The sequence below is a fragment of the Acipenser ruthenus genome, chromosome 2 (assembly GCF_902713425.1).
Source record: "Acipenser ruthenus chromosome 2, fAciRut3.2 maternal haplotype, whole genome shotgun sequence".
Classification (NCBI taxonomy): domain Eukaryota; kingdom Metazoa; phylum Chordata; class Actinopteri; order Acipenseriformes; family Acipenseridae; genus Acipenser; species Acipenser ruthenus.
In genome coordinates, this window is record NC_081190.1 from 40482753 (window position 1) to 40510527 (window position 27775).

Here is a 27775-nt window from a genome sequence, read left to right on the forward strand (position 1 = left end):
CCCAGTCACCGGCCTGCGCTGTGGTCGCCCTGGACAAGCCATCTGGGTCCCTCCTTGCCAGTCCTAGGTCCCTCCCTGGAAACGCTGGAGGGACCAACCCACCCTCAAGCCCGCCCGTGGAAGAGGGCGAAAATTAACATTGCTGGACTTGAGTGTGGGTGGTCTTTTAAGGGTGGAGGGAGGTGGCCGACGAATGGCCGGTGTCTTGAAAAGACAAAGGGGGGGGGGAGTGTAACATAGCAGGGAGGGGGTTAAAATCCTCCCTGTGTAAGACATGTGCGCAAACACATTTTTGTTAGTTTGCTTTATTGTTTAATTGATTTGTTAATTGTTTTATTGTTTAATTATCCCCTGCATCTGGTGATTATTATTAAATTAGAGCCAGGTGCAGGGTATAAAAGAGAAGCAGTTAGTCTGCTCAGGGCTGCTGAGGAGAAGGCGGCAGAAGAGGTGCTCTGCTTCCAAGCAGTCATCCAAAAGACGAAAAGTAAGTTTAAAGAAGAGAGAGTGTTTTGGTGTTTAGCAGGTAAACAGCTTAGCCGTCTTGCCATTTAGTTGAGGTCCTGCGTGTTCAGTTAGTGCTCAGTGGAGTGTTTGTTTTGTGTTTTATTTTGTTTTTGTGATTATTAAATCACAAATCACATTATAATGTTTGATCATGCATCTATGGAGAGAAGCACAGCAAGGATACAGGATGAACACAATGAATGAATGAAGTATGGCCCCCTTTCTTACATGGCTCAGCTTTGGAGCTATAATGCTTGTTATTTATTTATTTTCCTCTCTGTATATATTGTACATGTGTACGTTTGTGTTTATTTATGCATGCATATGTGTATATCTGTATATGTATATGTATGAATGGCCAAAGGTTTTGCATCACCCTATAGAATTAACTAATTTTGCTTCATAAAGTCGAATGAAACTTGCTGAATAATGTTACGTTAACATATTGAATTACATACGCTTTGTAGTTTTCAATATACTTAAAACTGAAAAAAATGTCAAACTGTGACATTTCCAAATGACATGAAATACTGTACTACTGTTATGGCTTCTGGTAGACTTTTGCGATGTACCTTTTGTAGACTGTTTGATCACATGATGTTAAATAAATCTACATTTTGTTCATATAGTTATTTTAAAAAAAATTATGACTCGATCATAAAATTCTAGGTGATGCAAAGCTTTTGGCCATAGCTGTATATATGTCCATGTGTGTATATGCATACTACAACTTTTTTCTTGTTGTAATGGAACTTAAAAAAAATATTTTGTCCCCAGCTGTGTATGTATAATCCCTGCCCACTGTAGTGCACGTTAGCCTTTTACATACAAGTTATAGAGAGTATCATAATGTAGGAATATAAAGAGGTCCCTGTCCATCTGTATAGTTTTCTGTGTATTGTATGTAGAGAACTGCTTATCCAGCTGGCTGCATTTGGCCGTTCATTGGCATATTTATTTAGCATATTGATAATACCAGAATTTGGGGCTATAAGAAGGAACATGTCTGTCCATCTGCATGTCTACATGTCATACTTTTATATTTTTACATTTTCACATGTACATGCAATGGATTTGGTGACCTCTGCTGTTTCATTATGCTGATAGCTCTAATGTTACATTTTCAGATGTGGCACTAAAATGCACATTTAATTTAGTCATATGACGGGTGCTAAAAACTAAATCTCAAAAAGACAAAAATGACCCCTCTTGCTTTATTTTAACAGTTGATAGACAGCACAAATCAGGAGAATCCATTCATTCACAGTAGGTTAGAGAGATGTCTGTCAGTTTTAGGAAATTAAGTGAGATTGGAGATTTGTTACCTGTAAATATTAAACAGTACCAGTACTACAGACACATGCATTACAATAAAATGGACGGTTTGCTATTTGTAGGCAGCAGTGAGCATTACACAGAAAAAATAGGTTTTGTCTCAGTAAAAGAACAATTCTAATGCCCTTATTCTAAAATCACACTTGTTTTAAGGGATTTGTTGTTTTTTTGTTTACCTATACAATGCTTACTTAAAAGCTAGGTTGGTAGGTTATTTTCATTGAATAGTATTCAGGGGTTAAAGAAAAATACACATTTTACAAGCCCACAGATATAAATGGTAGTAGTAATATATAGCAAAGTAATTAAAATGCTTGTGTTAGTGGTGTATGGGATGCAATCAGATGTCTAAAACCATGCTTCTTTTCCCCCAGGCAGCTCCATTGTTTGGCTGCTTCATTTACTGTAGTTGTTGATGAGATGTAATGGGGCACTTTGTAGCAGCTTTAATTACTTAATCACTTTATTGCATTAATTCCCTCACTCTCTCTTTTTGAACATCTCTCTAACTCTATCTACTATGACTGACAAATATTTAGGAGTTTTCCTTTGCAGCACATGGTTAAAAACAGTGTAAATTGTACAGGTTACATTTATATAGATATATTGCCAACATACTTATAAATATATTCTGTATTAAAAAACAATGTGTGTGGATTTATTGTACTATTGGCCACGGTTGTCTCATTTTATTTATTTATTTATTTATTGAAGTTTTCCATTTTTTTCCAGTTTCACACCCCAGGTGCTTGTTTTGAAGCATTAATGTTTACAACTTTTTAGCCTCCTTTTCTTTAATTTCCTGACTGCAGAAGTAAGGAGAAAGTAAATATTATTATTATTATTATTATTATTATTATTATTATTTTGCTACTTAAGAATATAAGTATATAACAGTTATCATTATCACATAATAATAATAATAATAATAATAATAATAATATGCTAATAAAATGGAAAACAACACTAAACCCCACCATGGAATTTCCACACCCATTGCTATTTAAGAAAAACAGTACAAGATATTGTTGCATTATTAAACATTTACAAAAATAAATAATAAATGTTTTTAAGTTTCATAGTAATTCAAGTTACAAATGCCAAAGGGGTTACAGTGTATTTTTTTACATTTAGTTTGGGTTACACAATGTCTTTAACATTGTACCAAATAATCTTTTTAAGATTCAACAAAGAAAGCAAGAAAAAATAGCAAATTTGAAAGACACTGAGTCGCACTGTATGTGTGTAGTTCTCTTTCTCTTAAAGGGCATTAAAGGTAAATTAATGAAATACCAACTGACTCATTTTCTCATTAGTGGGCTACAGTTTAGCTGGCAGAGTGGAGACGAAACCGAGAATTGGACCGGGACCTTTAATTTCACGGATGATGGAGTACTGAAGCCTGCCAGTGATGGGGACAGCAGGTACATTTTCAAACTGAATGACAATGTGGAAGAGAAAGAGGAAGAGGCAGAGAGAGAGGAAGGGAGATAAATCAGTGGACTTTCTTTAGCATCCATTAATAAGCTATCTATACACATATTATCATAGGCATTTGACAAATATTAGCAATTGATAACAGTTTATTAACATACAATGTAGGCTAGTTTTATCACTAGCATGCTGCCTGCGAACCAGCTATCTTGTTTCTGCTTGTATTACAAAACAATATTTCAGACATAACAGTTTACAAATCAGTTCAGCTAGTCTAAATGATTGAATGATAAACATTTTCCTTTCTTCTATAGAAGAGCAGACTGTTAACTAGAAGTGTTTTGTGAAACTGGCCCATGCTTTTTTTTTAATGCCTTAGGTCAATAACATTGCACTGTGATAATCTCTTATTAATAATTGCGTGTAACCCATTAATAGATGTGTGATTGTGATTTATAACCGATGGTTAAAAATAAAGTGTTACTATCCCTTAGCTTATAGTTGCCACTTGTTACAATATTTTTAAGTCAAATTGAAGTTGGTTGAAGGAGTTGATTTGCTCAATGTATACCCCACTGGGATATACCACCCCTGGATTTTACAGCACTCGGGAATCCCCTCAGATTGATATAACCCAAGGAGATTTGACACTTCTGTAAAATGCTGCACTATAATCCTGCTGTGGCTTATCCCAACAAGGCAAATGTTGATAAAATCAACCCTTAAAACAGTTCTCTACTTTTTCTAAATTTAAATATTCAAACAAAACTTGTTATTGTTATATTCAGGAATACGGATAGATATTTCCATAGTGCATATCACTAAACTGACACAAGCAGCAACAAATCTTAGTTCAGAAAGCTTAGAAGTTTGAAATTTTATAATGGATTTCTTTTTTTTGTTTTGTTTTTTGGAATTAGTGAATTGACATTGTTTTGTAACATATGCATTAATAATGTGTATACTATTATGTAAATAATACAAGTGTGTAAGTAATTAAAGGGTACTTAAGACTGGACTGTAACTTAATAATCTGCATTTGACCATATCAAAAAAATAGAACATCAACATATTTGTGCCTGCCTTGACATATAAGTCCATCCTTTACATCACCTTCACTCACTTGGTTTGTTCAATTCAAATATTTTATTACACAGAAGGACAACACATTGAGATCTACATCTCATTCAAAATGGGGACCCTAGAAGCCAGCAGCAGCACACAATTACACATTCAGTTACAATACGAAAAATTCAATGAACTCCTTAGCTTTACACATTACACTGAATTGTTAATATCACATTATAAATCATTTAAAACAAAGTGTGCTGTCTGTGGTTTATCCTGTTTTAGGGAAAGTTTATGTTGTCTTCCACCTTAACCAGTGGACTGGTCATTGTGGCTCATAGCGTAGGCAAGTTAATTGTAGAGTGATTATGTTTAATAGCTTTGCTATGATGTGCAGGTCAAAGAAATACTTCAATACATCTCCAGTAATCCAAGTTTTGTGAGTTGGGTCACAAAGACAGCTGGAGTGGGTGGCGTCAGACCAGAAAGGAATACACAGACAGACAGTGGTGATGAGAAGCTGAGTGCAAATGGTAGCACTCAGCGTTTATTAACAAAGTAAAAGGGTTAAACAGACAGAACAGAAAACAGGACATGGCACTTTACGCCAAAATAAAACAGACAAAAAAAACCGCACTAACACTTAACAAACGGTGCACAGAGAGACAAACAAACACGGTGAGTACAACACTTATATTTACGTTCTTATTTATTTTAATTCCTCTCTCTCTCTCTCCCGTTCTCCACTCTCGAACACCCAACCCAGAGTGAATGAAAATGTGTCTATATATACTGTTGTGCTGGGATTCAATTACTAATTAATTATTCTCTAAAAAGTCTCGGGCTGGGAAGGGAGGCTTCAGTGGGCCCATGGCTGGCAATGCTGTCAGCACCCCTGCCGGTAGTGGCACTGCTGACAGCATGCTGGTCCACTCCTGCAGCGAAATTGCTGCGGGGGATGCTGGTCTCCTGACCTCTCCCCCCTTCTTTGTAGCCGGTAGCTCCCCTTGGTGGGGCTCCGACCACAGTACTTCCGGCAGCGAAGAAGCTGCAGTGGGAGCAGGTCTCCGGACCTCTCCCACGATCTCCGGCAGCGAAACTGCTGCAGTGGGAGCAGGTCTCCGGACCTCCCCCACGATCTCCGGCAGCAAAACTGCTGCAGTGGGAGCAGGTCTCCTGACCTCCCCCACCTTCTTCGTGGCCGGCAGCTCCCCTTGGTGGGGTTCCAGCCACAGTACTTCCTGCTGCGATGCGGAGCAACAGGCAGCCCCAGGCGATGCGGAGCGACAGGCAGCCCCAGGCGATGCGGAGCGACAGGCAGCCCCAGGCGATGCGGCGCGACAGGCAGCCCCAGGCGATGCCAGACAGGCATCCTTGGGCAAAGCGTGGCAGGCATCCTTGGGCGAAGCGAGGCAGGGAGTCAGGACAAGCTGGGGTGCGGGTGTTGGCCCTCTTCTCGGCCTCTGCGGCCGGGCGGTTCTTCCCCGTGCTTCCCTCAGCAGCCTATGCAAGGGCTGCTGAGGACCGCCAGCATCTAGTCCTGGTCCTTCTGGTGAAGGGTGAGGCAGATCCTGCTCCTATCCCCATGATGGTGATGGAGGCAGAGGCAGTTCCTGCTGCTCTGCTCCTGGCGGTGGAGGTGGCGGAGGTAGAGGCAGCTCCTGCTGCTCTGCTCCTGCTGGTGAAGGTGGCAGAGGCAGAGGCAGCTCCGGCTGCTCTGCTCCTGCCGGTGAAGGTGGGAGCAGCGTGTAGTCTCCTGGCGACGAAGGTGGGAGCAGCGTGTAGTCTCCTGGCGACGGAGGTGGGAGCAGCGTGTAGTCTCCCCCTTTTGCAGGGGACTGGTGCTGCTCTGCCTCTCTTGCAGGGGACTGGTGCGGCTCTGCCTCTGAAGGGGAAACCAGCAGGCATTCTTCCTCTGCTGGTGGAGATGGGGACAGCAGGCATTTTCCCTCTGCTGGTGGAGATGGGGACAGCAGGCATTCTTTCTCTGCTGGTGGACATGGGGACAGCAGGCATTCTTCCTCTGCTGGTGGAGGTGGAACCAGCAGGCATTCTCCCTCTGCTGGCAGCTTGGGTCCTAGGGCTGTGGAAGCCCCGACTTCCCTCTCTTTGGGCTGTGGACGCACCGACTCCTCCCTTTTGGGCTGCGGACGCACCGACTCCTCCCTTTTGGGCTGCGGACGCACCGACTCTTCCCTTTTGGGCTGCGGACGCACCGACTCCTCCCTTTTGGGCTGCGGACGCACCAACTCCCCCCTCTTGGGCTGTGGACGCACCGACTCCCCCCTCTTGGGCTGTGGACGTTCGGACTCCCCCCACTCAGGCGTAGGACATTCGGGCTCCTCCCACTCAGGCGTAGGACGTTCGGGCTCCTCCCACTCAGGCGTAGGACGTTCGGGCTCCTCCCGCTTGGGCTGTGGACACTCAGGCTCCTCCCGCTTGGGCTGTGGATGCTCTGGCTCCTCCCGCTTGGGCTGTGGACGCTCAGGCTCCTCCCACTTGGGCTGTGGAGGCAAAACCAGCAGGCATTCTTCCTCTGCTGGTGGAGACGGGGACAGCAGGCATTCTTCCTCTGCTGGTGGTGATGGGGACAACAGGTACTCCACTGCTGGTGGACCTGCTACCTGGGCTGCTGTTGTGGTTATAGCTGCCTCCAGGTATTTGGGGTGTGTTCCCTCTCATAGGCCTCCCATCGCTCCCTGTCCATCAACCACAGGATCCGGATGGCTACTGGCATAGACTGGGCCTCAAGCCCAGCATTTTACAGGATCCAGTCCCGTAGCTTGATGGCGTCCTCTGCCATTGCCTTTTTTTTCCCCAAAAACCCCCCTCCTGGTCTGACGCTTGGAGGCGCTGTTATCTCTCTTCTGACACCACGTGTCACAAAGACGGCCGGAGTGGGTGGCGTCAGACCAGAAAGGAATACACAGACAGACGGTGGTGATGAGAAGCTGAGTGCAAATGGTAGCACTCAGCGTTTATTAACAAAGTAAAAGGGTTAAACAGACACTTTACGCCAAAATAAAACAGACAAACAAAAACGCACTAACACTTAACAAACGGTGCACGGAGAGACAAACAAACACAGTGAGTACAACACTTATATTTACGTTCTTATTTATTTTAACTCCTCTCTCCTCTCTCTCTCTCTCTCTCTCCACTCTCGAACACCCAACCCCGAGTGAATGAAAATGTATCTATATATACTGTTGTGCTGGGATTCAATTACTAATTAATTATTCACTTGAATCCCAGCACGTGAATGAATTACGTGCAACCCCGTGCTCACATATTACATACTTTAAATGCACGTGAAGTGATTTGTGCCATCCTCGTGCCTAAATACAAATCTACATTTTTTAAATACACGTGAAACACAGACCCGTTTATATCCCGTGTACCAATGACTATACACCAACATTTACACATGCGACATACAACATATAACCCACACATGCACACAGGGGTGGGGCACATTGCCACAGGCCTCCACAATGGCATCCTTTCAGCTGTGGAATATCTACAAGAGAAAGAGCCCACTGCCCTGTCTCTATTCATAACAGCTGCTAAAGCTCTCAGAAGCTGTCTTTGTGTGCTGATCCATACACCGTGTGCAACACCAAATACAGGTCGTAATTTAGGGAAAATTAGTGCTTAGATATCTCCAGTACAGCTTTATACAAAGAAAAAGAAAAGATCTTCCTCACAGTAACCTTTTTGTGTGCAGGGGGTATGTACATCCTGCCTAAAATATCCTGCCTAAAATAAACTGTTTTTCTAGTTGTGAAAATGTCAGCGTTGCAAAGTTTTTATGTGCATTATTGTGTTTTTATTTGTCTGCTTATGCTATTTTATAAAGATGTTTGGTGTCTTGCCATTTCTTACAGTTCAAAGCTGGTTTAGTAAGGATCTTTTCACTTTAACTGTGTATTCAAATAAAAATAGGCTTGATAGGTGCCATTAATATTTCTGTTTTTATGGAAGGCAACAACTCTGCCTGTGTACAGTTGCAAATTTCTTATTAAACTTATTAAATATAGTGTGTTTTGATATTATTGCCATGTGAATGTGTTATCACGTACACTTGTTTGCAAATTAATGATGCTTTCAACCATTATTAGTTTGGTCTTTTGCTGAGCCAGACAAAAACAAAAAAAAACTTGCTTGAGAGGGCACACAAAAATACTTCAATGCAATGTTCAGAAGATATTAACCAGATTTCATGAGGCAGGAGCCAGGCCTGCATAAAGGGACTACTAGAATAAAGACTAAGTGCTTGTGACTAGCAACAGAATAGGGGTTTCCCATTCAATACTCAGAGACCCACCCTCGTTGAGGTGAGACTGAACCAATCGACCTCCAAGGTCGGGAAGCAAGGACTTCCCTCAAGGGGAAACTAAGAAAGGATAGAGGACGAACTAAGGTCTCCCTGGCTTACTGAGATATCTAATTGAGGGAGGTCAGACTTGGCTGATGCTCTGGGGGCGCATGGAGCATCTCATGATCTATGCAGGGAAAACAAAAGCGCTGGAGAAGAGAATAAATAAATAAATAAATAAATAAATACATAAAGGGGGAGACTGGCAGAGGCACAAATTAATAGATTTAAGTAGGAGAATGGAAAACAAAATGTAGTTAAAGTTTTTTGGCCGGGGGTCCCCTCTGACCATCGGGAACCTTCCTCTTGGAGGGCAAGACGACATTGTCAGCCTCTAAGGTTGGGAATTGAGCTTCACTTGTCCCCAAAAGAGGACCTCCAGCTCCCTGCAACTGCGCCACCAATGCAAAGATAGAAAATTGTTAGTTAGAAATGATAGTTAGAGATTAATTGCAATTATATATACTGTATATATATATTGCTAAACTACAGTATTGCCTTCATGGAAAACAGACAATTGGGCTTCATCAGCCTAAGTGAAATACAAACCACCATATCAATAGATCTGTTATTGTGAACATTGACTGAAAATATGTTGTTTTTGACTGTACTCTCCACATTTGTGGAAGTTACCTAATGAGCATCCAAAGCACTGGACGCAAGAGGTAGGTTTTAAATTTCTCATAGCAGAAAAAAATATGAATCTCTCACACTGATGGAGGAAGATATCAAATGAGTGTCTAATTTGGAGAATGCAAGAGACTAAAAAAAACCCCAACAAAAACATATAGGCCAGGTGTGAATTAATTATATAATAAGAGAAATGTGAGAGTTAGGTTAATTAATTTATAAATTAGAAATTTACAAAAACCTTGGAGGCTACCTTTGACCTTTCTGTACAGTCCCGTTGTGGATTGGATTGCAGACTGCAGATGCAACTGGCGCCAGCCCCAGTTTGTATATTTGAATGAGATGAGACTGAATGGGTTCATGGTACAGATAGAAACATGGCATAACTGCAGTCTAATTGTATTTTGAATAAATAAAGACAAACTGTATACTGCAGTCTCGATAACCAATATCAGTGTCCGGCTATATTATTCACACCACTCAATGGTGTTTATTATCACCATCACAGTATGGTGTTCCATGACCGAAATGTATTTATATAAAAATACTACTCAGATATGTGACATATACTTGGTATCTTTTAACTAAGGAAGTCATTAATCAAAATGAACTTTAGTGGCTGTCAGTTACTGGTGTCTACAGTTAGTAAAGCTTGTGTTGGCAAGAAGGCAGTAGCACACCCTTAGATGCTCTTGAAATGTTATATGTTTGACCAGTGCAGCAGTGCAGAGTTATTTATAATCAGTAGTGTTGAATAACAGGAAGCATATTAATCTGTGATGATGGTAGAAACTATGAAAATAGCTACTACTGCTGTTGTTTTTATAGTGTGTGCCATCAGAGCTGAATAGCTTTGTCTATTTAATCCTTTAACTAATGGCCTATAGAACAGAAGTGGGGGTTGTCTTTTGGTAGGTTGCCATAGGTTTGCCATGGAAACTATTCATTTGTTCCGCAGTCTACCATGAAAGATAGATGTATGTTATTTTTTAAAGTGTAATATATAGGCCTCGAGTCAGAAAGTTGATGATAACACTTCTGTGGTGGTGATAAGAAACATCAGTGGGTGGTGTTGACAATGACATGACCTTGAGGTGGTATTGGATATTGACACTGCATTAATTTGATACACAATCATTTAGATAATTGAAATACGGCATTTAGTCAGGTGGTTTTGTAACTTCTACAGGCCAAAGAAAATAAACTATGCAATGTATTATAGCCATCATAGAAAACAGTTGCTAAAAGGATACAAATCTAAAGATAATCCATGAAGCGAATGAACTTTTTCATTGCTGAGCTCAAGTTACAAGAAGCAGCATCTTACAAGACAGGGAGAATATGCATTTCAGTGAAGTATGCTAGCAGCTGCCCAGAGCTACCACTGTATAAATGTAAATGCAATGTGTGCAATATGGTCATTAAACTGAATTTGTTTTTCCACCACAGCTCAAGGACTTTTCTGCCTACGTAAATTGGATTTAGAATTCTTTGTATTTAGCTTACCATTATTTGTGTCAGAACATATCTGTGTATTAAAATGCATGTTGTGTATGTGGGCTACTGTACTTTGTATGTGATCATTGTGCTATGTTGCTGTCACAGTAACTGTGGATGCTGAAATGTAGTGGTCTTATTATTGAAAGTCATATAATTCCACTATGTAATCCTAACATTTCACTACAGAAAATGTTACTGTCTTATCTGAAGTGGTAGAGTCCCCCCTCAATATTTTCGTGTGATTAACTCCCCTTTATCCAAATGTTTTATCTTACCCTCCAACCATGGACTGCATATATGAGTACTGAATATTCATTTGGTATCCAGCAAGGCATCTAAAGCACACACCTACACTTGTCAAGCATTCTTTCAATTTAAATGTAAAAACATGCTCTGGATGCATTTGCATTGGTTTAGGATGCTTGTTACTACAGTACACTAATGGTGTAGGTTGAAATTCACAATGTTATGTAATCTCTTTCTGTTTTGCAGGTACTTCGAATTTTATGACGGTCCCTATGAGTATAACTCCACAACATGCAAGGAGCTAAGGCAGGAAATCATGGACGTGAAGGTCCTCTCAATGTAAGTTCTGCTTCAATAAGGTCCCAGAGTAATGTTGATAGTAGGCATACCCTGTAATAGATAGAGACATGCAGTTTGGTGTGTATAGTTCCTATATACTATTCCTATATATGTGTCATACATCTATGCTATTTAACAAATCCAAGAGTGTTTACTTAAGGAGATAGTATCACGTCCATATACATTATGCTATTTCCTATCTTTCTGGATCATTGACTGCATTCCCAAAATTAGCATCTTCATTCTTTCCGGTCAGGTAGTAGCACGGTGGAGAGTTCCACCAGTAGTTGCTCAAGTTGCTAGGATACAGTCTCCCTGGTGTCACGTCCCGCAGTGTCACCTGTGATGAATGAACTATCGGTTTTAGACATGTTTCATTTTTGTATTTTAGACACCATTAAAACGACATTTTTTAATTTTCATAAAATGCCCACTGCAAAGGTAATTGTATACAATAAATTAAGATTAAAACGAGTGTTCGGTTGTCATCTTGTGCCCCTTTCCTAACAGGAAGCCTGGTCATTCACGGACAGCAAGAAATGAAACAAGAGCATTTCAGTTTTTTCTTTTGTTATAAATGTGTATTCTCATTTTTAATATTAGTGCTACAATATTATAATAGATATCTCTTTGACAAGCATACATGTAGACTAGACATTATCTTTTAGGTTTCTTTTATTTTGCCCATATTTGTCCTTTTATTCTTGACTGTGGTCAGGACCAGAGGCCTTTAAAATGCGAGGCCTTTAAAATAATTTTCAAGTGTTTGTCATAAACATGATTTTAAGAACAGGTCGGTGTTATTTTTAAGTAGCACTTTGTTGGCTGCAATTTTATTTTTGGGATTTAAGTTGAAATTGCGCGAATGATTTGCTCAGGTAACCCAACAAGTAGGTGTTTCTCTCCGTAACGGGGAAACGAGTGAACAGCAAAACACAGCACTAAAACATTTGCAGGTAAAGTAAAATAGTTTATAATTGAAAAAGAATGCATGTACAACACTATGAAGTTTAAACTGTGATATTGAATCATTAATATAATCAAGAAAGAAAGATATTGTAAAATGCATAGTTGCACACCCCTGGTGGTCATTTCAAAACCTCCCCAACTCACAGGTTCAGCTTTTATAAGAATGCAGATTTTGTTTTTTTATTGCTTCAGAAATGGCCTGGTTGAAGAAGGGCATTTGCTTAAGCCTATTAAATAATAAAGAAGCAACAATATAATCACAAAAAACACACTATAGGGTATTAAATAGGTAAGTTAAAATAAACTAAATGTTATGAAAAAGTACATAAAGTTATTTCATGTGAATTAGTAAGATTGTTCTCACTTTAGTTCAATGTGTACTTACCATTAAAGTGACAACAAATATCACCAAGATAGGTGTTCGGGTAGCAATCCCATCTTGTATTTTGTGAAAGGATGTAACGGGAGTAATTCACAGAGTTTTCTGATTTATAATACTCCTCTCTCATCCAAAACACTGACATTCAAAATGATAAATAAGCACTTCAGGTAAGACCTGCACAAGAGTTAACATTGCAACTACGCTACTTCTTAGCTATGTCTCCTTGACTTAGTTTCTTAGACTAACATGCCACTGCTTGATGAAGGCAGTGTTATCAGATCTGACCTTTGTTTTTGTCATTCTGTGCTAATCAGGGTGAAGAATTCTGAACTATTTGACAGATGGAAGAGTCTGCAGGCCTGTAAGTGGCAGATGAATAAGGCAGAGGCCAATGCCTTCAAGTAAGTCAGAGTAGAAGGCTTGCCTTCACCAATTATTAGAATTGTGCCTTTATGATTTATACTATATGTTCTGTAAACTGATATGGCTACAGGACATGTATGTGGTCCACATAGCATTCAGTGATTTACCTCATCGTAACACTAATTCGCCTAATTCTTCATTTAAAACAGTTACCAGTTTTACATTCAACAAAAGGGGCCAAGCTTGCCCTGTTATTACACTACCCTTCTATACATCATTTTATAATGTAGTAAAAAGAGTTTTGAAATAAAATAGTTCAAGAGGTAGCTTAAATGGCATTATCATGTTATCCAGCTTTTAATACAATACAGTATGTGTCATGGGGTATGAGGCGTTGGAAGTGAACAAAATGATCGCAACATTCTACACTGTTTAACTGAAATGCATTTACTGGTAGTTTTTTTTTTTCATTATTTAACCCTCTATTGCATGAATTATTATACTTTCTCAGAAATAATATTACATTTGTATATAATATGATGACTTTTCATTAATACAAGTTTAGGTGTGTTTTCTTCTAGGATTTACATTTCCACTTGATTTCTTTTCTTCATATAAAACTGAACATTTTTTAAAAACTTCAGTATGACATATGTTGTATCTCTATAATGTATAAACATAAAAAAACTAGTAAACTCAAAAAGGTATGCATTTATCTTGTAGAACCATGTTTGTATTGTGTGTTTCCCTCAGAGCTTCTCTGTCTCGATGTTGCAATGCCCCGGCATTCATGTTTACCACCCAGAGAAACACTCCCTTTGGAACAAAGCTCCGATATGAGGTGGACACCAGCGGGATCCTGCACATCAGCCCTGCAATCTTCAAAATGTTTCCCAAAGTGAGTGCAGTCACATGACAGAAACTGCATTCAAAGTGATACACAAGCACCCCCACCCAGCACCCTCTCTCATGTGTTCTGACCATATTCACGTCAGAATCCCTCAAAGCAATCATGTTAGCGAACGTTCAAGTAATACATTACTAATAGAGGAGGGGGGTTTCTTACAATGATGACAGCGGATGATGAGAAGGAAAGGGGGGGCGGGGGGCAATGCTCTGATGCTCTCAGGCTGCATTGCTCAAGGCTCTGATGACAAGGAAATGCTAAACTTTGACATCAGAAACGGAAAAAATGTTAGCTTATTGTTAGCGGCTCAAAGCGGTCTGGTGGCTGGAAGGGGGTGTCTGAGATTGGTGTAAACTTGATGTGATACGTGCAGACTGTGGCCGAGGAGTAATAAGATAATTAACAGCTAGTTAACCCCTCGGCCAGAATATAAGAACCTGCAGCTGTCCGTGCTGCGGGGAGAGTGTACAGAGGAGAGTACGGGGAGCGGAGAGAGCGAGGAGAATAAGAGAAACAACTGCTAAGTATCGTGCTGGGGTAAAACCAGCACGCTTATTTGTTTATTTCTATTTGTTTGGCCAACGTGCCCTTTTGTTTTGTAATGTTTTGTTGTTTGTTTAAATCTTTTGTTTTGTTTATTCATTTAATAAATACGCTGAGCGCCGTAGCGTTCAGCTTCACCACCATCCATTCATTGTTTCTGTTACTTCCCGGTCCGTGACGTCACCTCACACACCACTCAACAACAGTGCTCGGTCACAATATATTTTATAAAACTATATAATGTCATGCTTTTAGGTGCCATGGAATGAAATGACATTAGGCAATAATCCTAACTGGATAGGTAATGTGCCTGAATTTAAGCAGTGTACTAGTGATGCACTCCTATTTTATATGCCACTATGCAGTACATTGCAGATTAAAAAGGAATGGGTGATTGCTGAGGTTAATCAAGGATGGAGTCCATTCTGATAAACTTCAAAATCAGCAGGAAATCTAATTCCTTCTAATTTAATCAAAGCTAATCCATGTCAGATTGACTCATTTGTAATTATTTCTTTTTTTCTTTGCTAATGTACACATATGTTGCTATCCAAGCTGCGGCATCTGTGCTGCCAACAAGGACTCCTTGTGTTCGTTGATAATAGTTTTTTGTCTAAGCATTTTAAGTTTATTATTATCCATGTTTTTTTTAGTATATGTATGTATCTTTTTAGTACTTATAATTATAGTATAATTGAGTGTCACTTATTAAGGAAGTCTAATGCTATTCAGCTGTTAGTTAATCATTAGGAAGCAGGTGGCCAACCTCCTTTTCTGGTCATGCAAAGGAGGATCTAGCCTTGTAACTTGACTGGTTCACTAAATTCCAGATACACAAAATCCGTGTGCCCCTCCCCGCTGTATGTATTAAACTGCACATATTAAATGCAAAAGACATGCTGTGGTGGGGTGCCCTGCCCCTGTGTGTTTTTTATATTTATATGTATGTGTGTAGTGGTGGATAAAGTATAAGTTATGTATAAGGCTTCTGTTTTTTGGTTTTTATTAATTGTATTTATCAGTGCTTATTTTTAGCTATTTTCGAGTTTTATGTAAATCATTTTTTTCGGGGCTTTCGTTTTTGATATACTTTATGAAATTAGTGTTTTTCGATTACTTTTCAAAATGCTTGAGCGTTTTTTTTTTCTGTCAAAATATGTATAGTAGTAACTTGACAGTACTTGCACACTTAAATTGTACCTTCTTTCCTTTGTTGTCTTCCACAACAAAATCCGTATGGTCACGGGCACATTCTTCTGGGGTTTTTGTGAATAGGCATTGTTGTACATTTCGCCACAATTCTGTTTTAAATCCTCTGTATCTTAACTGTAATACAGCTTGAAATCTCGCTAACAAGCCTTTGTCCTGATTGTAATCTCATTTTAAATCTTGCAAGCTGAGTCTCCAATAGAATTGTAGGAATGTGCTGTCACTCAGTAGTTGGGAGGCAGTCAGGAAGGCGGGACATTGCCCAGCAGCACTGGGAATTGTATTTATTATTATTTTTGTAGTAGGTTTTATTTTTTAATGGGAATAGGGTAAAGTCAACTTGAATTGATTAACCATTTCCACAGTTTTTCCGGTGCTTTCCGGAAATCCACCGATTTCATTTTTTTTTTTGTATCGCGGGTGTTTTATTGGGTTTTATTGATTAAAACCGAAAATCAGAAGCCCTAGTTATGTAGCACAGGAGATTTAAATTTGTATTTAGGCACAGGGATTGCACAGTCATTTCACGTGCAGATTAAAAAGGTATGTTGGTATGTGAGCACAGGGATGTGTGTGTGTGGAATAATGGGTGACAGGGAGGAAGTTAGAATCCTCCCTTCAAAAACACGTGGGAATGTGGCTGGAGCCGTCAATTGAATAAGTGATTAAATGAATAATTAAGGCTCCAGACACAGGTGTATAAATAGTGTGATCACCGAGTGTTCAGGAGTGGATAACGAGAGTAAGAGAGAGAGGAGTTAAAATAATAAATATAATTGCTGCACGTGCTGGTTCAACACCAGCACGATACTTGGTTTAGTTATTATTTGTTTGCCTATTTGCTTTGGCCATCGTGCCGTTTTGTTTGTTACAGTGTTTTGTTTTATGTTTAAATCTTTTATTTGTAAATTAAACTCGTGTATCAGCGCTTTCATACATCAGTCCTGTCTGTGTCCATTATCCTTCCTGGTCAAGCCATCCGGGTCACATGTGGTGTCAAAGAAGTGGGAAACAGCGCTTCCACAGACTCAGGCCAGGAACAGTACTGTGGGTGCACAGTTTTTTTGAAGAGGAATTTGTTTGTTTGTTTTTTGAATGAAGAGGATGAAGGAGGGTCCGTGGTGCACTACACCGGCCAGTGCCCCTTTCAGGAGGAAGCAGAAACCAACCTGGAGAGGTGGTGGCGGTTGAAGAGGGGGGGGGGGCTCCATGGTGTGAGGTGTGCAGAATGTATGGGCACGTCAGGGATTGGTGCCCATACGAAAACCCGCTCTTCTGGGAAGCATGCGGTCAGGGTGAGGTGGAGTCGGTGGAGGACTGGTTCCTCCAGGAAAAACCTCAATCCCAGCCACCTGCCCAAAACAAGAAGGGGAGGAGTGGCCGTCCCAGGAAGAGGGGGAAAAAGTCAGCACAAGCTCCAGTGCCAATGAGGGAAGCCTGGGAACAGCAACATCACCCAGCGTCCCTCCCATGCATCTCAGACATGGTAATCCGCTACCTGGGTGCAGATCTGAGAGAGGCCCCATCATCTCCAGTCCCATCAGGGCCACGTCTACCCAAGACTACTTGCTGCTCCCACCTTCATTGCCAGGGGGAGACTACCTGCTGCTTCCACCTTCACCGCCAGGGGGAGACTACCTGCTGCTCCTGCCTTCGCCGTTAGGGGGATACTACCCGCTGCTCCTGCCTCGGCCGCCAGAGGAAGACTGCCCGCTGCTCCCACCAAAACGATACAGTACATAAATGCAATTTTATAAAGTAATGGGCAGGCTGCCAAAAATTGCCCTGCGGGCCGTATGTTTGACACCCCTGTTTTAGAGTAAGATATTAACTATTTATTTTAAACTATGTCATTCAGATTTAACTGATTTACACAAACAAGCCCTGCTACACGCTCACAGAGAATTATATTACATTTCCCACACAGAGGACAGGTTTACAGGATGTGTGCTATTGATTGTACTCACATAGCACTGTCACCCCAATCCATGGAGCCTGCTGTGCAGGGTGGCAATGCTGACAAGGAAGAGAATTGAGGCTACATCTCATCAGTTAATATTTCTTGAGGAAGCAGAAGAAAAAGAAAAATATGCCATTGCACAACATTACTTTTAATTTATATGCATTAAAGGAGAAAGGAAAAGGTATTTTTTTTCATCAAACAAGGAATTCATGTTAAAATTAAAAGGTAAGCAGTGCCGTTTCACTTGACATTGCCTCTGCCTGTCCCCTGCTGAGTGCTGTGTCTGTTGATCGCTCAGTTTCGGTCAATGTAAGCCACCTCCACCTTCACAGTAAGCTGCTAACCAAAAGATACGCCTGGACAGGTAAGTCTCTGACATTATCGTGCACATTAAATGATCACTCATACATGTACTGTGCGTGCTATGGTATGTAAATTAGCCAAATACTGTGCACGTAATTTAATGCATTCTCTGTTAGTAAATGGTGCACTAAATTTAGATTTATCACACACGTTAGGCTCACTACTTTACGCTAACTCCAAATTTAGTGCCCTTTAGTAAATGAGGCCCAAAGAGTAAAAGTATAATAAGCAATACTTGTGGTTACTAAAATATGAAAATAGTTTTAAAAAATGTAAAAGCTCTTCCTGTTTTTTTATTTTTTACTATTTAGAATTAAACTGATGTACAGTGTTTTAGTTTATTGCATCACAAATCACCAGCGTAATGCAGTTTTTAGGAATGCATCACATTCAGCTTAATACTTAAAACAAATAAATAAAGAAGTCTTGAATGTCGAAAGTGTGGATTGATATTTGTTTTTTGAGCGGTTCACGTGAACCGATGTGAACTGGTCTGGTGTAAATGATCACTGACTGAAAAATAAAGTACTGTTTTATTGCGGTTCAACCCACAGTTCCTAGCAAAATGTGACTTTCAACAGAAGCAAATCATACTAAGCCACCTAATGAAGTCTCCATCTGGACTCATTTGGGCACCTGACCACAGGTGGTTGCTGAAGTGCGGGCAGCAGGAGAGCTAGCCCCTTTTGATTTCCTCCACCAAGACCAATGCAGTGCTCCCTGTGGGTGCCCAGACAAAATCTGCAGCTTGGCAGGAGCAAGAATCAAACCCTGATACATGGCTTCACTACATTCCAAACTGCTTTCCTTTTACCGGATGAGCCACCGGGGATGCATATACATGTTTTTCATTAACTTTTATTTGCTTTATTACTTATTTTAGACCTTATTTATTCTAATAAAACAAAGATGATCTTTTTCTTATTTTCAGAATGTATTACATATGGGGCTTCCTTACTGTATTACCTATCTTGAATGCAAGTATAATAAAAATGTTTGAAAAAATGGTGTGGGTCATAATTGTTCAAGTTTACAGTCTAGGGTTATTTGGTTTGAAAAGGTGTTTAAAAGGTGGGAACTTGGGCCTGTTGATATGGCAGAAGAAGAATTGTCACACAACAGAATTTAATGCAAGAACTCACTCAATGATATACTGTGACTGAGGAAAACATGAATAAGAGTGAGGGCTGAAAGGTTAAAGTGTTTATGTGAAAGGGTTGTCCTTACTAAGATGTGCATTTTATCCATCTTTCTTAAGGATATGCCATACTCCCGGTCCCAGTTCAAGAAATGTGCAGTGATTGGCAATGGGGGAATCTTAAAGAACAGCAAATGTGGGAAGGCGATTGATTCAGCTGATTTTGTTTTTAGGTAAGTCTTTTACATGCATACTCACAGGTATAGCTTTTAAAGCTGATGACATCTGTAAACCTAAAGTCTCATTAAAGGCCCTAATTTAATTGTGTTTTATGTCTTCCACATGCAGTTTCACTGACCACTGAGATGCAACAGACTGAACTAAATAGAGCTTAAATATTAGTGAGTCTAACGCTTTTCATAAATGTATTCTATTTAAAGGTGATCTAATCATTGATTCTCATAGGAGTGCTTGGTGGTTGTGACCAAATATTGTAATTGTTTTATTTATTTTTTATAGTAATTGTAGCAGCCAGAATAATTCCATTAATCATATCTGTTTTGCATTTCTATTTGCTACATGGGTCTCAAATATGCAGTTTTGAAAGAAAAAGATGTTATGGCAACAATGTATTTATTTGACAGACGCCTTTATCCAAGGTGACTTACAGGTGTTACAGGTCAGTACAGGGTTATGATGCAAAATAAATATTTAAGTACAGTATAGTTTACAGTAGTGAGAAAAGGACAGATTTAGAACATAAGAACATGAAATTCAAGAACGAGAAAAGGCCATTCGGCCCACCTATGCTCGCTCGCTTTGGTGCCAGCGTGGTCCGTTAGCACTCAGGAAAGAAAAAACAAAAAAACCCTAACCAGGTTATTAGGGGAAATTAAACCTCTGGGAATCCCTGGCTAGACGGACTGCCCTTCCTCCAGCCAGCTAGCGAAAGGTCTTATTGTGGTCACGGAGAGGGTTATACAATATTGTTCATGACAGCATCCAGTCCTTTCTTGAAGGATCCGATAGTCTCTGCTTCAACAACGCTGACTGACAGCCTGTTCCAATGGTTCACCACACTTTCTGTGAAAAAGCTCCTTTGCCTCTGGTTCTGTTCTATGTGACCTGTGGAAAATAATTCTCAGCAGTTAACCCTGGGCTTTAGTGTAGGGGTGCCCATTTAACTCCCTTGACAATTTTAAATACCTCTATTAAGTCGCCGCTGACTGTCCTTCTTTCTAGGCTATATAGATTCAGCTCTTTCAGTCTATCTTCATATGACATGGCTTTTAATCCTGGAACTTCTCTAGATTTGAATTCCACTGTCTTGGCTATATAACCTAACCTTCTATTTGCCTTTTTATACCATTTCCGTCCTGTCTAGTTGTCTTAAGAGTTTCATCCACTAATACCCCCAAGTCCTTCTCATACATGGCTTCCTCGATTTCGTTACTGTTCATATTGTACTTTCCTCTAATGTTTTTGCACTCAATGTGCAAGACTTTGCATTTATTCACATTAAATTTGGTTGATGTTGCAAAGAAAGAAGCGGCAAGTGCATGTCAGGGAAGAGATGTGTTGAGAGAAGGAGATGGAGGGGTGAAGAGTAACACCTAGATTTTTAGCAGAAGCAGATGGAGAGAGAGTGATAGTCGAGGGAGACATCGAGAGGTAAGAGGAGGGAGAGGAAGCAGAAGGAAAGTAGAGGTAATATTTAGAGAAGTAGAGCAAGGTGATGTGAATGCGTCCAAGATAGCTGAGAGGCTTTTTGAGATGCAGAAGGAGATGTGGGAGTCAATGGAGGGAAAGGAGAGAAGGATTTGGGCATCATCAGTGTACAGGTGGTAGAAGAAACCAAGAGAGGAGATGAGCGTGCCTAGCGAGTGAATGTAGAGTAAGAACATAAGGGGTCCCAGGACAGATTAGTGGTACACCTGTAGAGAGGGGGTGAGGAGAGAGAGCCACGCCAGGAAACCTGAATGGAACGGTGTGACAGGAATGGCGTTGTGATGACATTAGGCCAGATGCAGGAAGAGACAGAGGCAGTACTGCAGTTCAAAAGGCGCAGCGCGTGCTGTTTATTATTATTATTATTATTATTATTATTATTATTATTATTATTAATTTCTTAGCAGACTCCCTTATCCAGGGCGACTTACAATTGTTACAAGATATCACATTATTTTTACATACAATTACCCATTTTACAGTTGGGTTTTTACTGGAGCAATGTATGTAAAGTACCTTGCTCAAGGGTACAGCAGCAGTGTCCCCACCGGGGATTGAACCCACAACCCTCCGGTCAAGAGTCCAGAGCCCTAACCACTACTCCACACTGCTGCTCAACAAAAATAAAATAAATATTTAAACACAAAAACACTGCTCACAGAGCAAAATAAAAGTTTAAACAAAATAATTACAAACACAAACAATACAACAAAACCCAGGTCAGGCTGGGCAATCGCCTTCACTGATCCTATACTGTCTAGTTTTTTTAATTTCGTTTCTAATCGTCTCGCTCACTCTTGTTCCTCCTCTGAACACCCACCTCGAGTGCAGAGAGCTGCAGGTTTATATACAGGTGCCCATCTCGTGATTAGCAACAAATTAATCACCTAATTAATTCGGGAGATGGCCACCTTCTGCACAAGTTTTTTTTTATAGTAGATGGGGCTTCCCATCCACACTACAAAACAAAAACATTCGGCTATGCCGTCATAAATACAATAAATACACAAAATAAATCATAATACACAAATACAAAACAATAAATTGCACAGGGGAGGAGGGGGAGACCCCGTTCTAAAAAACAATAATAAATAAACAAAATAAATGTACAGGGCTCCTTGTCCTGTTACAAACGGTTAGAGAGATAGGAGGAAAACCAGACAAGAGCAGTGCCTGAGATTCCCAGGTCAGAGAGAGAGGAGAGAATAGCATTATCAACAGTCGAGTTTCCGTCGAGTGTGCAGGACGGAAGTGGGTCAAGCAGAGAGTGCTCGGTGATGGACAGCTTGCTCAAGAGTTTTAGACAGGAAGGAGTTGAGCGACAGGGCGATGGTTCTAGGCAGAAGAAGAGTCAAGAGGTTTCTTAAGAATGGGGGTGACGCAAGCAGTTTTGAAGGCTGAGGGAAAGGAGCCAGAGAGCAGAGAGGTGTCAATGAGGAAGGAGATAAAAGGAAGAAGAGCAGGGGCAATGGATAGGAAGGGGATCCAGGGCACAAATAGTTGGCCTGGAGTCCAGGAGTAAGGAGCAAAGGTCACAGTCAAATAGTGGCATGAAAGTTGAGAATGAGGGTGGTGGTGGGGGTCAGGTCTGGAAAGTAGGTTCTGAATGTCCACTACTTTGGAGGAGAAAGAGGCAAAGTCATCAGGTTTAAATAAAAATAAATGTTTACTATATTATGTTTCAATCAGAACTGCACATTTGAGGCATACATAGGAATAACAGGTAAAATGTATCTTTCTCAGCTACAATCACTTTAAAGAGGAGGCAGGTTTTTTCTACCTACCTGTGAAAGGATAGCATCAGTAATGAGGCTCAGAGTCAGGAAGCTGCCATGGGAGCGCGGTTGCGCACATTTATTATAAACAAACAGAAAAAAAACACAGAAACAAATAAACCAGGCACAGGAGCCAAAATAAAGAGTTAAACAAAACATAATTCAGAAACAATAAGAACCTTTAACCTGGGCAGTGGCCTTCACTAAAGTTTTCTCCAAACTCCTGCTGTTGAGGATGGGCATTAGCCTTCACTGAACTCTCTCCCCAAACAAAAGGTTTCTGGCTTCCTCTATACCATGTGGCTGAGACTTGATTGATGATCAATTATTCAATCAATACCCAGCCACATTCCACACATGGATTCGGCAGGGATGGAATTAGCCCCATTCCTGCCAAACTTAAATAACAATACTCAATCCACTATTTAGAAGCGCAGGGCTTCTGCCTCGTCACATACCTCCCCATACATGGCTACCACCAGCCACCTCCCCTCTTGAAAATTTAAAACTTTAAAACTCAACCATTTCCCCATGAGTCCCAAATTGTCAGTTTTTATTTTGACTTCCTTTGGGTGGGTTGGAGGGCGGTCGGCTCAGATGCCTCCATCACGGGACTGGCCGTCGGGAGCGCAGGTTGGTGACCGGGCGGGTGCGGCAGCAGGCAGAGGTGAAAGCCCCATCCACTGTGCAGTGATGTCTGGGCCATCAGGGGGAGTGGAGCAGGAGACCAGTGGAACGACTGTGCCTGGTGGTACAGCGACCTGGAAGTCAGGCCCAGCGACCAGGTTCAGACATGAAGGTCAGGTGTCTGGGAGCCCGGGTCGAGGGAAGCGCCTCACAGGCGCCGGACTGCTGCACAGGGGTGGTGATCGGAGCTTTGGTGGAGGTGGTATCCTCACCTCTTCCTTCTGCTGAGGTGGTTCTGGGCCTTCTATTAGGGGTGCCCGTTTAACCCCTCTTGTGACCTCTTAGCTTTTGTAAGGGAGTGCCCATTTAAACCCAGTGGTTAACCCTGGGCTTTTGTAAGGGGGCGCACGTTTAACCCCCATGCTTACCGCTGGACTTTTGTGAGGGGGTGCCCATTTAACCCCCGTGGTTACCCCTGGGCTTATATGGAATTAACCTCATCCCTGTCAAACTTAAATAACAATATCCAATCCACTATTTACAAGTACAGGGCTTCTGCCCTGTCACATCATCCCTAATCTCTTGGGATCCAAGTGGTAACTCCATTTTCTTCTTTTCTTCCATAGATGCAACTTACCTCCCATCTCTGAAGAGTATGCAGCAGATGTTGGGTACAAAACTGACATTGTGACTATAAATCCCAGTATTATAACTGAAAGGTACAGTGGCTGTTACTGCGTATAATATTTTCTTTTTTATGATTTCAGTTAAGTTTCCTTCAGTCTCCAAACTTGGGTAAAATAAACAGGAGAGGGTGAGCTGGAGCTGTACAGTTTTAGTTGCTGAATTACTGTGTGAGTAATAAGGTACATTGTGAATAATTAAAACATTGTTATTAGTTGTAAAGTGCCCAGTCTCATGAAAGTGTCAGGGGCAGCATTTGTGCACAAGGATATTAGAATAGAAATCCACAGGCATATGCCAATTGTTCATGTTCACATTGACAGAATAAAAGAAAATAAGCGATACATTAAACTAAAACAAGAAAGTGAACTGAGAGACAAGCAATCCATCTATGCGGCTTTTACACACGCTTTAATAAAAGAGAATGCAGAATGTCTGTGTTAATGAGTTTGCCAGAGCGCTGTGCTTTGCTGGACAGCCACTGATTATTGCAGAGAGGTATGTATTGGTGACTTTGTGCGACACTGTCCATCAGCTAAAACACTGCCTAACGCTGACAATCTTAATTGTAAATATTTGTCAGAAAATGGTGATGATTTAGTTGGTAAACGTATAAAATGCATTGATGGAAATGTCCAGTGTGATTTTTGACACGTCTCCTGATGACTTGCACTGTCCAGTTCTGTAAATGTTCTTTCCTTTTCTATAGTTTCAATGCGTATAAACCTGGATTGTTTTATGTTTGTCATGTTCGTACCTTCTGTAGATACTGTTTCTGTCAGCACAGCGATTGTCCAAACATTCACAAAGTACCAGCTAACTTGGGAAAATATGGCTTCGACTTGTACATATTCCGCTTCATTATACATGCTAGGGACATTAAACTTAATCAGAAACCAGAACTGCTATGCATCATATTCCACATGTAAAGTGTGTATACTGAGATTTTTTCCTGATTTTTCCCCAAAAAAACAATTTCTTACCGATTTTATGCCTATTTTAATATTTGTAAAATAAAAATGTATTTTTAAAGATAAAAACCGAAAAGGTGGAACAGGTTATTAGTATCTGAGAATATATGGAAGAGCCTGTGCTTCAGTATGTATGTATGTAACACTTATCTGCATGTAGATACTCAGGATGGTTATGGTGAGCTCCTTTTTCATGATACTGATATCTCTAATTATGTATTTTCAGTCGAGGTGGGACTCTAGAGGATGTTGATAACATTTTCATTAGGAAGGCTGATGGCTTTAAAATTATAACACCATTGACATATTCAAGATCTGTAAGGACATAAGGACGTGCTATAACTTAGATGGGGAGTATGTATGTTACATCAATAACTTTTTAAAGTCCCTTTTATTACATGGAAAGGAAAGAAAATGACACAACCATAGTCTGCAGTTAATAGCCCCGTACCCAAGATTGGTTGCATATTTGTGAACATTTGCTCACAGTCCAATAAAGATATTTTGGAATGAGTCCAGTCTTTTCTTTCTGTACCATGTGGAGACAATGCTGCCATGTGTGTCAGACATATTTAGGCACTGGCCATATCAGGCTTTTGTACAACTGCATTTTTTTTTTTACTATAGCCAAACTGTGCCTTCTGATACATAAATAAACATATTGTAAGTACATTGGAAGACAGTAATATGAAAATAAAGGGTTTGAGGAACATAAAAAAAAACACAACACCTAAAGATTTTAGTTTTTACTCACCTGAAACCCAAGGCATGCAGCATCTGAAATGGCAAGAGTGTTAATGTCATGTTATTTCAGCATGACATACAGTACTGGGCCCGATTCCTTATCTTTTTGCACCAGTGTAAAATGTGTGTTTTTTTGTAGATAAGGAGAAAACAACCTTAATGTTATAACTAGCTACTACCATAGGTTTTGGTAGAAGCAGTTAAATTAACATTTTGAGTTCCCTACTGAAAGAACTGTCAATTGTTACAAAAAATACACAAAAACATCTGTTTCTGGCAGATGATAAGAAGTTAATGCTCCAACACCCAATTTGAACAGTAGAACCGTCCATGTCTTAAATGATTTCAGGCTTTATAATTAAACACTTCCAATTGAAGAACATTCTGCACATCTGCACAGTACATTTCTTTTGATTCTCCTAGATCTGAAATGAATTGAGAGATCTCTGAAGGGCTCAATGATTGAAACGTCTGAAGAATGATTAGATAATAGTGTATGAAATAATGAGAAAGCAAGACTTGCTTAAATCACTTCAATACTCAACTCAGCAGCTCATCTAAACCTAGAGTTGTAATCTTTACTTAGATAATGACCTTGAATTGCCTTGAATTAATTAACGGTCTATTAATGTACTGCCGTACACATTATTATGGCAGTTCATCCAATGCCATGCCAATAAAAATGCTACGATCAAGCAAGACATGCAGAGTATAAATGCAGTACAAGGTTAAAGCAAAAACTATGCAGGGTTTATACAAGAACTAGGAAAGATTTCATATATGCATGGAATCCATTCTTATCCTTGTGTCACCCTTGAATAGATCTTGCTTTATGTTATGCCTTGCTTCATCCTAGCACAATCCTTGTGTTTATTTGGTTGTGGGAATACTTCAACATCCTTTATTAACCCTGCTTCCTGTAAGTGGTCTTAACATTTGCAGTCATTAAGCAAGGTCTGCAAATAGATGTGATGAAGTCACCAATACACAACTCTCTGCAAAATGACGTAATGCACTGCAAGCATTTTTAAAAGTAGCCTTTCATTAAAAAATCAGCAGCCAATCTATAGATGCAATGCCACAGCCTGGAGACTGATGTTTACATTGGGAAGTAAGTCTATAGATTATTTGAGTAAAATAAAGTTGTCTTTAGATCTTTACAGTAAAGCTATTTTTCTTGTGTTAGTTTAACCACAATCAGCAAGTCTCCTGAACCAGGAAACCACTAGTTCTGGCCATCTGTGATAGGGTGCGAGTTGTAGGGTGTACAATAGAATGTCCAGACAGTACTTGCAATGTCAAAACGTCTTTATTTAAAAGGACACAAATAATAAATCAGTCTCCCCTATACCAGCAATACGGAGGGTTGCAGTCCCAAACAAAAACAACACTCCCTTAACCACAATCCTCCATGCATGAAACTGTGCTCTGCGAGTCGGGTGTATTCGGTGTGCGTGTCCGTGTTGTTCTCTGGGCAGTGAGGCTGTGAGTCGTGATATGAGCTGGATTCGTTGCTGCAGCTCCCGATCTCTCTTGAAAAAAAATCAGCGTTTTGATGCTCCTTACCCGCACGATGTTTCACAGTGTGGTGGAAGGGTTGCAACGCCAGGTACCACCAAGTCATCCGGGTGTTGTTGTCCTTCATCGTGTGTAACCACCTTAAAAGAGCGTGATTAGTGACAAGAGAGAAAGAACGCCCCAACAAGTAATAGCGAAGAGCGTGAGTAGCCCATTTGATGGCTAAACACTCCTTCTCAATGACAGAGTAGTTAATCTCCCTAGGAGCCATTTTTTGCCAAATAAATGATACTGTGTTCTACCCCATCAATTTGTTGAGACAGGACCGCAATCTGGGAGGCATCAGTCTGAAGGATGAACTCTTTGCTGAAATCTGGTGAAATCAGAGCGGGAGCTTGACAGAGTCGCCACTTAATCATATCAAGTGCCTCCTGACACTACACTGTCCACAACT

At 40.5% G+C, this 27775-nt stretch overlaps 1 protein-coding gene across 2 annotated transcripts in view; it reads left to right on the plus strand.

Moving 5' to 3' along the window:
* Positions 1 to 27775, plus strand: part of LOC117408789 (alpha-2,8-sialyltransferase 8E) — a 42405-nt gene that overhangs the window by 6095 nt on the left and 8535 nt on the right. The window contains exons 2-7 of one of the 2 annotated variants that reach the window (XM_034014095.3): positions 3159 to 3266; positions 11345 to 11437; positions 13103 to 13189; positions 13905 to 14049; positions 19395 to 19507; positions 24031 to 24123. In XM_034014095.3, the coding sequence (XP_033869986.1) occupies positions 3159 to 3266; positions 11345 to 11437; positions 13103 to 13189; positions 13905 to 14049; positions 19395 to 19507; positions 24031 to 24123 (639 nt within the window). The remainder of the gene's footprint in view (positions 1 to 3158; positions 3267 to 11344; positions 11438 to 13102; positions 13190 to 13904; positions 14050 to 19394; positions 19508 to 24030; positions 24124 to 27775) is intronic. The other variant, XM_034014096.3, reaches the window with a different exon arrangement.